General features: G+C 61.0%; 4 protein-coding genes and 2 non-coding genes across 13 annotated transcripts; 2 read left to right on the plus strand and 4 right to left on the minus strand.

Moving 5' to 3' along the window:
- Positions 1–1,565: 1,565 nt before the first annotated feature.
- Positions 1,566–3,697, minus strand: RPL23A (ribosomal protein L23a). Its single transcript, XM_058854457.1, has 5 exons — positions 3,541–3,697; positions 2,917–3,097; positions 2,516–2,692; positions 2,055–2,124; positions 1,566–1,627 (listed from the first exon to the last, which is right to left on the minus strand). The coding sequence occupies exons 1-5, from the start codon at positions 3,683–3,685 to the stop codon at positions 1,613–1,615; spliced, it is 588 nt and encodes a 195-aa protein (XP_058710440.1). The 5' UTR covers positions 3,686–3,697; the 3' UTR covers positions 1,566–1,612.
- LOC131587212 (small nucleolar RNA SNORD42) lies at positions 2,196–2,261 on the minus strand. The gene has a single exon (XR_009279324.1). It is a non-coding gene; the product is annotated as a small nucleolar RNA SNORD42 (small nucleolar RNA).
- On the minus strand, positions 2,763–2,833 carry LOC131587200 (small nucleolar RNA Z17). Its single transcript, XR_009279312.1, has one exon. It is a non-coding gene; the product is annotated as a small nucleolar RNA Z17 (small nucleolar RNA).
- A 100-nt stretch (positions 3,698–3,797) lies between the features above and the next one.
- RAB34 (RAB34, member RAS oncogene family) lies at positions 3,798–6,825 on the plus strand. Of its 8 annotated transcripts, none has more exons than XM_058854453.1 (11): positions 3,861–4,019; positions 4,602–4,706; positions 4,791–4,882; positions 5,225–5,290; positions 5,497–5,598; positions 5,678–5,742; positions 5,960–6,011; positions 6,155–6,236; positions 6,316–6,406; positions 6,491–6,601; positions 6,684–6,825. In XM_058854453.1, exons 2-11 carry the CDS (start codon positions 4,653–4,655, stop codon positions 6,749–6,751), a joined length of 783 nt encoding a protein of 260 aa, XP_058710436.1. In that variant the 5' UTR covers positions 3,861–4,019; positions 4,602–4,652; the 3' UTR covers positions 6,752–6,825. The 8 variants fall into 8 exon arrangements, with proteins under 8 accessions (XP_058710439.1, XP_058710436.1, XP_058710432.1 ...); XM_058854454.1 differs by having other exon boundaries at positions 3,948–4,026; XM_058854455.1 differs by lacking the exon at positions 3,861–4,019 and adding an exon at positions 4,043–4,097.
- LOC131587033 (adenine phosphoribosyltransferase-like) lies at positions 6,798–8,441 on the minus strand. Its single transcript, XM_058854459.1, has 6 exons — positions 8,315–8,441; positions 8,039–8,188; positions 7,811–7,904; positions 7,580–7,726; positions 7,403–7,498; positions 6,798–7,311 (listed from the first exon to the last, which is right to left on the minus strand). The coding sequence occupies exons 2-6, from the start codon at positions 8,159–8,161 to the stop codon at positions 7,184–7,186; spliced, it is 588 nt and encodes a 195-aa protein (XP_058710442.1). The 5' UTR covers positions 8,162–8,188; positions 8,315–8,441; the 3' UTR covers positions 6,798–7,183.
- Positions 8,442–8,631: 190 nt separating this feature from the next.
- On the plus strand, positions 8,632–11,360 carry PROCA1 (protein interacting with cyclin A1). The gene is made up of 4 exons (XM_058854448.1): positions 8,632–9,624; positions 10,381–10,513; positions 10,599–10,733; positions 10,811–11,360. Exons 1-4 carry the CDS (start codon positions 9,444–9,446, stop codon positions 11,292–11,294), a joined length of 933 nt encoding a protein of 310 aa, XP_058710431.1. The 5' UTR covers positions 8,632–9,443; the 3' UTR covers positions 11,295–11,360.
- Positions 11,361–12,232: the final 872 nt, after the last annotated feature.

Raw genomic sequence — 12,232 nt, forward strand, 5'->3', positions numbered from 1 at the left:
CCCAAATGTTAATTTTCCCCTCGCCCCTATTGCTGCACACATTTCCCCTTGTCTCTCCACATGAAGCAGACACAGCTCTGTCCCAGCAGGTCACAGCCTCAGACCAGCCCACACTTCCCCTGTCCTTAAACCAGGGTGGAAGGCCAGACATGACAAAGCTTCCCGAAGGAGGGAGCACAGCTCCCTGCTGCTCCCCTCCTGGCTTCCAGCAGGAGCATCCCCCAGCAGTGCAGCTGTGGATCAGGCAGGCTGCCAGCCAGGAGCAAGAGGCAAGTGAAGTGCCAGGGCAGCACCACTGGGCTGAGCTGAGGTAAGGCCAGGGCTGACTGCAAGTCATGCTGATGTGGAATCCCTCCCAGCCTCTGGCAGCATCCAGGCTCCCCAGACCAAATCCTTGCCCAGCAGTGACAGCAGCTTTGCAACAAGAGGGGCATTTTCCCACATCTTTCTTGGGGTGCCTACATGTAAAAAGGTGGCCTGAGGGTCAGGAGACCCTGCTGCTATAGATCCACAGGGAAGAGGCTGGGTTGGTGCCAGGGAAGCACACAGGGAAGCAGCACTCCTCCCTCCAGGCAGTTTTTCATCCTTTACAGCAGGCAGGGAGCACCTCCTGCCCACCTCCCCCAAACCAAAGTGAGAGGTGTCACGCCAGGGCCACACAACCCAGCACAAATCTCCACCTGAGAGCAGTTCCTGCTTTCCATCCACCACTGTCCCAGCAATCTGCCACCCTCCACAAGAGGTCTGAAGGAACTCGGTGTCCCACCATTCAAGAGCCCAATTACCCCGATCAGTATTTGGTCATGGCTTTCCTCATCTTTCTCAACCAAGTCTAAGTAATGTACTTAAGCTCAAGTACCCTGAAGACTTTTCCATAATTCTCCCATTCTCAGCTCACCCAGTGCTCCATGTTCTCCTAACTCCAAACACTCTAAAAGCTGGTTTCATCTACAGACTTAAAGCCAAACATTGCAGAGGCAGCAACAGCAGCATTTGGAAACAGCCCTGAGGACAGTGAACCCTGCGAAGAACAGCAATAGGGAAACTCACACGTTGCAAGCATGTGGAGCAGAGATTGTGCCAGAAAAACCCACAAAGCCTCTGCTGCTGGATTAGCAGGAGGGTTCCAAGTCAACCTGCAGCATAAGCAGAGAGCTGATCCACTGGGAAATGGTGTGACAGGTCACTTATGTCACATCAGAACCATTGTCATGTTTTTGTTGTGGCCACCCGTGGTCTGGCTCCACAAGGAAGCAATGCAGGACAAAACACTGATCACAAACACATCCTAATTATGCCATACAAGAAAATGCAAGACATGAGAGGTCTGGGGGTAAATGTAGAGATATTTGAGAATTAGGTGTCACCTCATGATGACAGGATTCCAGACACTCTCTGAGTAGGGCACCACTGCTCCTGCATGACCCTCTCATGGAGCAGTGAGCCCTGCCCACCCACTGCCAGAAAGCAAAGGAGGAGCCCCTTTAATGAAATGAAGGCCCAGAAGTTTGCTGGGTGCTCTTTTTCACACGGGCTGTGCTGTCACAAAACACAAGAGCCCTCAGTGGTGTCAAAATGTTTATTAGTCTGTACAGTCCTCGGCAGATGCAGTTTAGATGATTCCAATCTAGAAAGAAGCAAAGGATGTTAAAACAGATGTTATGGTGGCAGAAAGGCAGAGCCTCCACCACAGACATCACTGCCATGGCTGCATCTCCCCAGGACTCCTGTCCCCCAAGGCTTCTTCCTCCCAGACCTGCCCAAGAGCTTTACACATCCACTTTGCAGATTTATTCCACAGTGATCCTTGTGCTGTACATTCCCCTACTCCACTTTGTACCACCTCTGCCTCCTGCCTACCTCAACCACCTTGAGGACTGAACTGACTGAGAACACGGCTCCTCAACACTCAGATCCTGTCTGCCTACAAGGCCACGAAAGCGCCACCGCACCTGAAGCACAAGTACCTCACGAAGAAACTCAGGAAGAACAATCAATGGAGGAGACCCGAAACAGACTGCAAGAAAAGCTTCCAAGTTTCAAAGACATCTCACCTTGTTGGCCACATCCAGTGCATCATAATCTGGAGCCAGTCGTACATAAGCCTTCTTCTCTCCATCAGGCCTAGAGAGGAACAGGAGGCATCAGAACAGAGGCAAATCCTCCCCCCTGCTCCACATCCCTGCAACTCCCCTGTGCATCAGTGGTTCCTTTGGTAACATCACATTACTCAGTGGACTTTAAGTTTACATCACTTGCACAGGACTCCCTGGGTGTCAAAAATGCTCCTTGCTAAGAGGCAAAGAGCCCCCTGAAGAAGCCAAGAGCACCCTGAGGAAACCAAGCTTCTGGTCTGCCAACATTTCCCACTTCCACCAAGATGTGCTCAGTCAAAAGCTGCACTTAGCTATGGAGCTTTATCGCACATCTGCTGAATCTCACACATATTCCCACTTTCTGCCAAAAATGAAACACCTCACACCCACCAGGGACTTATTCTCCTCCCCCTTCTCACCTAATCAACGTGTTGACCTTGGCCACATCGATATCGTACAGCTTCTTGACGGCCTGTTTGATCTGGTGCTTGTTTGCCTTGACATCCACGATGAACACTAGAGTGTTGTTATCCTCAATCTTCTTCATCGCTGATTCTGTGGTCAGAGGAAACTTGATAATGGCATAATGGTCCAGCCTGAAAGAGAGGTCCTGTGATTAACAGAGGGCTGACAGGTGGTCCCCTGAACTTCAGGGGCTTTCTTTGGGGTGCATCAGTCACCTAAGGTTACAATCACAAACTCTCAGGCTTTGGTCGCTTAAAATCATCACCTGCATCCCAAACCACCAGGTCCCCACACCAGCCCATTCACGAGGCTGCTCCCACCCCCCCAAACCCCCCAGCAGGGGAAACAAACGCACTTGTTTCTCCGTGGGGCGCTCTTCCGGGGGTATTTGGGCTGCCTCCGCAGCCGCAGCGTCTTGGGCCTGCGAAAAGTGGGCGACGTGCGGATCTTCTTCTTCTTGTGGCTGTGGACCCCCTTCAGGACGGCCTTCTTGGCCTTCAACGCCTTTGCCTTTGCCTCTGTCTTCGGAGGCACAGCTGTGAGGAGAGCTCAGTCAGCACTACAAAGATCTCCACAAGGATCTGGAAGGTCAGGATGTGCTCCCTCCCCAGCCGGGCACGGCTTCCCCTGGTCAATGAGCAGGACCTCACCCAGCGGCCCACGCTCCCTCATCCAACCAAGAGGAACCCCAAAACGTCCAACCGAAGTAAAAGTCTCCCGCCTCCATGCGGGAAAACGCACTTATTCCCTCGCCACGCACGATTCCCAGCATCGAGATAGGAACATCCCCCACCCCCCTCAGACAACCCGGCCGGCCCGGCCCGCCACCTCCACGTGTCCGCGCTCAACAAAGCGCTGGAACCCAGCGTAATTCCCCGCTTCGCTCAGCCCGCCCCCCACCCCACATACACCAGCACCCCGCGGGGTCCCACACGCCGTCCCACGCCCCCAATACGGACCCAGCACCCCGAGCCCTCACCCTCCTTCTTCGCTTTGGGCGCCATCTTGGCCAGGCAGAAGCCGAAAGGGGTTTCCCACGCCTCGGCGCACGGGCTTATTACCCCCAAATCTCGCGGGAGCAAAACAGAATCCCCGTTAGCCCGCCCCCTCAACTCTCGAGACATCTTCGAAGCATGCCGGTAGTGGTAGTACTCAATCATCGGACTCGTCTGCGCACGCGCAGCAGCGTCCCGCGCGCCGTAAAGCGTCATGGGAGTTGTAGTCTGGCACTCTGCCGTCCCTTCCCGCCGTCGTGGCGGTCCGGGACAGGGGCGAGCCCCAGGGTGGAGGGGGATTACCGGGGTCCCGTCGAGGTGATGGCAGCACAATAGCCCAGTCCCGGAGTAACCGGCCTCCTGGCCCCTCCCACACCCCCGAACAAGGGCGTGGGTGGGGCCAGGACGCCGGTTACTCCGGGACTGGGCGTGAAGCACCGAGCACCGCTATCGGCGCTGCGAGGTTCGCGGTAACGGGGACACCCTACTTCATTCCCTCACCGTGGGGACAGGGAGGAGGCGGGGAGAGCTTGATCTTGGAGTGGGTTGAGGCGAGGGGGCAGCGGGGTCTGTGCACGGCGGACACGGGACGAGGGGGGACGCGGGGGGAGCGGTGGCACACGGAGATGGGGATGGGGATGGGTGGGAGCTGGGGACAGATACAGTGCGGGGCACGTGGACAGCGGGGACACGGGATGGCCGTGGGGACAGCTGTGTCCCGGGCTGTGGGACAGGCATACCTGAGGACAGGGAGACAGTGATACACCGGGGTGGCACTCTCGGAATGTGGGGATGGCTGGGACACGGCGACAGCTGTGCCCCAGGGTGTGAGGACAGCTACAGTCGGGGGGCTCGAGGTGGCAGCCATCCTTAGTGACGCGGGGAATCGGGACACAGAGGCAACCATATCCTGGGATAGTGGAGATTGTTGGGATAAGAGGACAGCCCCACCTGGGGACACGGGGACAACCATGTTCCAGAATGCTGCTCGTGGGGACAACTGTGACGTGGGGACATCGCCACTCCTTGCTCTCTCTGTCCCCAGACCTCGCGGGGACCCTCATCCCATCCCTGCTCACCCAGCCACCCACGGACCATGAACGTGCTGGCTCCGGTCCGCAGGGACAGGGTCATCGCCGACCTGCCCCGGGTGAGCAGGGGGCCACAGCAGCGCGGGGGTGACCTCGCCGAGCCTCATGGTCACCCCGCTCGTTCCTCTTTGTCCCCCCCACAGTGTTTTCGGAAGGAGGCCGCCCTGCACACCCGCCCCGCCTTCCACCCCACGGTGGCCAGCGCCTGCCAGGAGCAGCGGACGGGCACGGTGGGGTCAGTCCGGCGTGCTTTGGGGTCCCCATGTTGGGATGGGGGGGTGACAGGGGTCCCGGGAGCCGCGGGTGGGGGTCCGCAGCGTGGGCGCCGCGTGGCTGCGGGCGCTGCGCGATGCCGAGCCCTGCGTCACGGCCCTGGAATGCGGCGCGGGGGGGACACGGGGGGAGCGCGGGGCGGACACGGGGGTACCGGCATGGGATGCAGCAGCGCCGGGATGCGGGGCAATGCGGACACGAGGGGCCGTGGGGTGATGCCGCCCACCCCACGAGCCCCTCCGTTCCCGGGCTCAGCCCGGGGGTGCCCCCTACCCTGCTGAGCTGTGTGTCCCCCTCACTGCAGGTTCAAGATCTCCAAGATCATCGTGGTGGGTGACCTCTCGGTGGGGAAGACCTGCCTGATCAACCGGTAACGGGACCCCCGGGGAGGCTTGGAGGGGGATGGCGAGTGGGGGGAGTGACCCCTATCCCCCAAAGGGCAGCAGCACCTTGGGCTGAGCCTGGCTCCAGCCAGACTCTGCTGCTGGGCACCCCCAGGGCGGGGGGCACTGAGCCCTCAAGGGGTTGGGATGGGAGTTCAGGGGATGTTGATACCCCCCCCTCACTCCCCCACAGGTTTTGCAAGGACACTTTTGATAAGAACTACAAGGCGACCATTGGGGTGGATTTTGAGATGGAGCGGTTTGAGGTGCTGGGGGTGCCCTTCAGCTTACAGCTGTGAGTAGGTGCCAGCCCCCTCCCCACACACCCCACACACCCCTGCAACCCCTCCTTACCGCCCACACCCCCCCACCAGGTGGGACACGGCCGGCCAGGAGCGTTTCAAGTGCATCGCCTCCACCTACTACCGGGGAGCACAGGGTGAGCTCCCCACTGCTTCCCAACTGCCCACTGTCCCTGTCCCCATCCCCACTGCATCCCCACTGTCCCTGTCCCCATCCCCACTGCATCCCAACTGCCCACTGTCCCTGTCCCCATCCCCACTGCATCCCAACTGCCCACTGTCCCTGTCCCCATCCCCACTGCATCCCAACTGCCCACTGTCACTGTCCCATCTCACCCCTCCTTCCTCCCCCAGCCATCGTGATTGTCTTCGATGTCAACGATGTGGGGTCCCTGGAGCATACACGGTAGGTGACACATGGCCCAGGGGTGGCACCAGGGATGAGTGTGGGGGCCTTGAGGGCTGAAGAGAGAGGGGCTGTGGGGCTGCTGTGGTGTGTGAACACGAGAGCAGTGCTCGGCCAGCAGCTGGTGACAGTGGCTCCCACAGGCAGTGGCTGGCTGATGCCCTGAAGGAGAACGACCCATCCAACGTGATCCTCTTCTTGGTGGGCTCCAAGAAGGATCTGAGCGTGAGTGTGTCCCTCTCCCTGTGAACAAACTGTGCCCTGGCTGTCCCTGTCACCCACCCATGCCCGGCTCGGTTGGCAGACGCCAGCACAGTACAGCCTGATAGAGAAGGATGCTCTCAAGGTGGCTCAGGAGATGCAGGCAGAGTACTGGGCTGTCTCCTCACTCACTGGTGAGTCCCAGCTGGGTGGGGGGATGCAGATCCCAGCATCAGCGAGGTCAGGGGACACTCAGGGGGTCTCTTCCCATGGGGCAGGGGAGAACGTGCGGGATTTCTTCTTCCGAGTGGCAGCCCTGACCTTTGAGAGCAGCGTGGTGGCCGAGCTGGAGCGCGGCAGCAACACCCGCAGGATCGGCGACACCGTGCGTGAGTAGCCCTGACCAGCCCTCCATGGGTGTCCCCCTTGTCCCCCCACCCACCCACCAACCCTCTTCCTTTTGTCCCTCAGGGATCAGCAGCAAGGAGAGCGACCTGTACCTGTCAATGCCCCGCAAGAAACCCAAGTGCTGCCAGTGAGGGGACAGCCTCAGTCCCCTCCATGCTCACACCAAAGAGGGGCGACCCCGGCCGGCCCCGAGGAGACGTCCCTGCCATCCCCAGCCTCCTCTGGCCCCTCGTCTGCCTGGGACCCCTGTCCAGGGCAGGCAGGAGCACGTGTGTGGCTCCTGTAGCTATGCAAACCCAGGTACTGCTGCAGGGGGAAGATGCCCTCAGGCTCCCTTTTGTCTTAATTAAACCTTTTTTATGCTTTGTAAGAAAGGCATGGGGCTGGGGCTGCTTGTGTGTCTCCCTGGGTGCAGTCCCCAGGCTCATAGGCAAGCGGGAGGATGGATGGCTGCCGCTGAGGACGGGTTCCTTCTTCCACCAAGGAGCATCCCTATCCTGCAGGGCCAGCAGCCCTGTGTCCCTCGGGGGGCTGCAGGGGACACACGAGGTGCCAGTCCCACATCAGGCCCAGCCAAACTTGTGCTGGTCAAAGTGGGGCTGCAGGCTGGGGGGGACACAGTGGGAGCACTTGTAGCGCTCCTGGATCCACTTCCCTCCCTCGCTGTTCTCCATGCAGATGGCAGCCACACCTGTGGGGTCACACAGTGGGGCTCAGCACTGGCCACCACAGCCTATGGGAATGGTGGTCTCATGGGTGCACCCTGGGGTGTCCTCTCCTACCTGCCACGACCCCGCCCAGCCGCTCCACCAGCTCGATGGCCGCTCTCATGGTGCCCCCAGTTTCAACCCACTGGTCCACGAGAAGGATGCGCAGACCTGGAGGGGGTGAGGCTGTGGATGAGTGCCCTGTGCTCACACTGGCAGCCCTCCCAAAAGGGGAGCACCCTGTGGGCTCACCCGGCAAGATGGCATCGGTGCGGACCTCCATCACCTTCTCCCGGCCCGAGTAGTCTGTGTAGGGCTGTGCCTCTGTCTGCACACAGAGGTGCCCGGCTTTGCGGATGGCCAGGAAGCCTTTCTGCAGTGTGGCAGCGGCTGCAGCACCTGCAGGTGGGGACAGCACTGTCAGGACCCCCAGGACCAAGGGACAGAGACCCCACACTCACCTGTGTCCCATGTCCCGCTCACCCAGGATGAAGCCCATGGCGTCGATGCCGGCCACCATGTCGATGGAATCTCCCTTGAAAGGCTGCAGCAGGTCAGCCACGCAGTCCTGCAAGCCCTGGGGGAAGAGTGGAGGTGCTGGGTGCCTGCAGCCCACCATGGACACCCACAGCTGGGTGCCCCAGCAGCCCTGTGGAGATGTAGCCCACCCTGGCACCCCTGTGGGTGCCATCCCCCCCAGGCACTGGGTACTTGCGGGTGGCAGTAGAGCCGGGAGGGGTCCAGCCAGGCATAGTTGGGACCCTTGATGTTGGGGGCCATCAGTGCCAGGTACCAGCCCTTCTCCCGGGTGGCGGGGACGTGGCACAGGTCCATGCGTGGGGACTGCAGGCACTGCAAGCACTGAGCATGAAGGGGGGGTCAGACTTCCCACCTCCAGCCTCCACTGGGCTCCCCGTGGCCTGGTGCCCCCCACCCACACCCACATGTGTCACCCCAGGGCCCAGGGTTCCCGTTCCAGCTCCATACCTGGGTGCTGGTGGCAGGGCTGAGCCGAGCAGGACCGTCACAGAACGTCACAGACAGCGACAGCTGGGCAGGGGCAGCCCCTGTGGCACTGGGCCAGCACCCTTGGCCAGCTGGACACTGGGACAGTGCCAGGCAGGAACCCTTCCCATGGGCCAGTGATGTCCCCCACTGGCTCTGCTGTCCCAGGCAGGCAGTGCTGTGGTGTTTGCACCCCACGTGGGTGTCCCCAGTGCCAGCTGCCTGTGCCAGCAGTGCCAGGGCATGGCACGGGTGGCACAGTGGGGTGGCACTCTGTGGTGCAAGGGTCAGTGAGCCAGGGTGATGCTCACAGGGTGATGCTCAGGGGATGTCCTGCAGCTTTGGGTGGCCTTGGGCAGGGCAGGGGTTTTTGGAGTCCATGCACATCCACATTGGGGTGCCCAGGCATTGTCCTGCCCTGCTGAGCTCTGGCTCCCACAGTGAGCCAGGACTGTGTCCTGACTGTCAATGGGCTCCAAGGACAGGAGCTGGGCACAGGGGACAGCCCTGGCAGCGCTCTGGGAATGCTGCTGTGGGCTGCCAGCCCAGCTGGGCACAGGGCTCTGGGCTGCCCTGTAAAAGGCACTTCTGCAGGATGGGATGCAGTGCCACAGGGAACGTCCATGGGATGGGATATGGGGATGGAGCAGGCATTCATGGGATGGGATGTGCAGATGTGAGGAGCATCCACGGGAAAGGACACGGGGACGCAGGAAGCATCTGTGGGCTGGGATCCGGGGCTGCACAGAGCATCCATGGGATGGGACGCAGGGAGCATCGTTCTCCCGTCGGGGGCCGCTCCGGGGCCGGGGGCTGTGCGGGGCCGGCGCGTCACGGGGCGGGGGTTTGTGGCCGGCTCGTTACCGGCCCCGGCACATCACCCCACCGGCTGCCACAGCAACGGGGCCGGTCCCACCGGGAGGGGTGACCCCTTCCCCGCGGGCTGCCGGCTCGGGACGTGCCCCGGCTGCGGCAGCGGCAGCAGCACCACCCCGGCTCTGCGGGACCCTCCGCACGGTGCCGGGCCGTGCCAAGCCGTGCCGGGCCGCCCCGAGTGGGCGGGCTGCGCCCCTCTATAAGGCGGCTCCACGGCGGCGAGCGGAGCGGTGCCATGTGCGCCCCGGGGCTGCTCTGCCGCCTCCTCCTCCTCCTTCTCCTTTTGCTGCTGCTCCTGCTGCCACCTGCTCCCGGAGCGGCCCCGCCGGGACGGCCCCGCGCCCGCCGCGGGCTCACCTACCCCGGGACGCTGTGGTGTGGTGCGGGGAGCAACGCGGACAGCTACGAGCAGCTGGGTAAGAGCGGCAGGGATGCTGCTACATGTATCTTCCCATCCCATCTCGTCCCACCCCTTCTCATCCCATCCTACTCCCTTCCATCCCTTCCAATCCCGTATCTCAAATTCCTTCTCCCCATCCCATCCCATCCCATCCCATCCCATCCCATCCCATCCCATCCCATCCCATCCCATCCCCAACCCAGTGCTGCTCCATCCCAGCCCAGTCCAGTGCTGGCTCAGCCCCCACCAATCCTAATCCAGTCCAGTCTGGTCTGGTCTGGTCCAGCCCCTGTTCCCACGCTCAATCCCTGTCTGTCCCACTTCAGTCCCCAGCCAAGCACCAGTCCTGTCCCAGTTCATCTCTGTCTAGTCCCTGTCACAATCCTTTCTGGTGCTGGTCCACTCTTGATCCACCCTCTGTCCCCAGCCTCCTCTGTGGTCCATCCTGCTGCCATTCCAGTCCCCAGCCCAATACTGGCCCACTCCCTGTTGCTGTCCTGATCCCAGCCTAAACCCTCTTGTGGTCCTGCTCCAGGACCCCAGCCTAGTCTCACCCCAGTGTGGTCCAGCCCAGTCCCCATCCCAGTGCCAGCCTTGTTCCCACACAAGTGCGGATGGAGTTGAGCCTCTCCCCATCCATCCTTACCTATCCCAGTATGATTCCAGGCATGTGTCAGCCCACTCTAATCCTGATCCTAGCCCTAGCCTTGCTCAACCCTAGCTCCTGCATGTGGGCCCCCCAGCCCTGCCTGTACCCCACGTTTCCCTGCAGGGGAGCACCAGGACACGGACCGGTGCTGCCGGGACCACGACCACTGCCAGCACGTCATCCACCCCTTCACCTCCCGCTACGGGTACCGCAACCTGCGCTGGCACACCATCAGCCACTGCGACTGTGACCACAGGTGAGCCTCCCCAAACCTGCCCTAGGGCACCCTGGCATCCCCCCAGGCCGTGGCAGCCCCCTGAGGCCGGCTGTGCCCTGGGCAGGTTGAAGGAGTGCCTGCGGCGGGTGAACGACACAGCTTCACGGGTGGTGGGCCAGGCCTTCTTCAACGTCATCCAGGTGCCGTGCTTCGAGTTCACCTACAGGGAGGAGTGTGTGGAGCCCTATCTCTATGTCTGGTGAGTGCTCCCCTGCCCTGGGGACCATCCCCCTGCCAGGGCTTGTCCCACCCTGTGGTGCTCCTCAATTTTGGCAGGTGCAAGACGTACAACACGGTGGCCGTGGCGGTGCCCCGAGAGCCGGTGCTGTATGAATTTGGGGGGGAGCTCATTGATCGGGCAGCCAGGCCCAGGGGAGTCCCCCTGAGCCCCCCGTGGGGCAGCACAGGGGGAGGAGCCCTCCCAGTGGATCATCACACTGGGACAGCCCCCAAAGCAGTCAAGAAAGAGAGGAAGAGAAAGAAAGGTAAGGGGAAAGGTCTGAAAAAGAAAGGCTCTTCTGAAAAGGGGGCATGGAGCCATCCTGCAGCTGCTGCCCCCGCTGATCCCTGGGCCCTGCTGCCGTCCTTGGGGGAAGCATCCAACACCATCCTGAGTGATACCCCGGCACGGGAGAGATTGGGCAGGGAGCCACTGCCAGCCACTCCCTCCCCAGTCCCCACCACCAGTGGGAAGAGGAGGAGGAAGGAGAGGAACAGAAAGAAGAGGCTGAAAAGTAGAACTGAGGCTGAGCCAGCATGAGCTCTGAGTGCCCCCTGAGCCCTGCGTGGGTCCTGGCTGTGAAATAAATTTATATCTGCTCAAGCAGCCTCAGCTTTGTCTCTGGAGGAAAGGATGGCACCAGGGGAAGCATCCAGGGGAAATGCCAGGGCTGAGCCCGTGGGAGGGGAACACGTAGAGCTGGGTTGGGATCCAGGGGTTTGAGCTGTTCCTCACTGCTCCCCTCAGTTCATGTCATTGTCCTGGCACTGGGGACACAGCTCTTGGCCACATGCTGCCAACAGGGCTGAGCCCCAGCTTTATCTCCCCTGCTAGAGGGTTAAATTCCAGCTCCCCAGGCATGTAATTTTCTCTGGAAGTTCTCTGGATTGCACCACCCAAGCTCTCTCATCCTCTTAACCCCTTGCCTTTCCCATGATCTCACACCAGCATCAACTCCTTCTCCCTTCCTTTGGGTCTTAGCCTTCCCTGAAGGCTCCTCAAATGCCTGCAAAGCTCCTTAGAGTGGGACAATAGATGTTTTTGCAGCCCTGGGACAAAAGCAGATGCTGCCTGGGAAGAGCTGGAGCAGGGAGTGCTGCCTGTGTCCCTTCCTGATGGGTGGGGATCCTGTCTGGGATCGTGTAGAGAGGAGCGGGGAACAGGGCACTGCCACCAACCCCTCCCAAGTGTGGAGCGTGGCTCAGCCCAGGATCCTGGTGAGGTGCTGGAAAGATCTTCCTGGACCAGCAGCAAATTCCAGACTTGGAAAAGGCCAGAGAGCCAGGAGCCAAGCAGACAGCAAACCCCACAGTGATGAGCGTGTAGTGCAATCCCAAATCCCTGAAATAAGGGGGTCACACGGGTCTGGGGGGGATACCAAAGGTGGAGGAAGGCATTGCTTCCTCTCTGGATGCAAAGCCCCTGTGGCAGCCACAGCATCCAGGCAGGAAGCGTGGAGGCAGGGCATACGGACAAGC

The sequence above is a fragment of the Poecile atricapillus genome, chromosome 21 (assembly GCF_030490865.1).
Source record: "Poecile atricapillus isolate bPoeAtr1 chromosome 21, bPoeAtr1.hap1, whole genome shotgun sequence".
Taxonomy (NCBI): Eukaryota; Metazoa; Chordata; class Aves; order Passeriformes; family Paridae; genus Poecile; species Poecile atricapillus.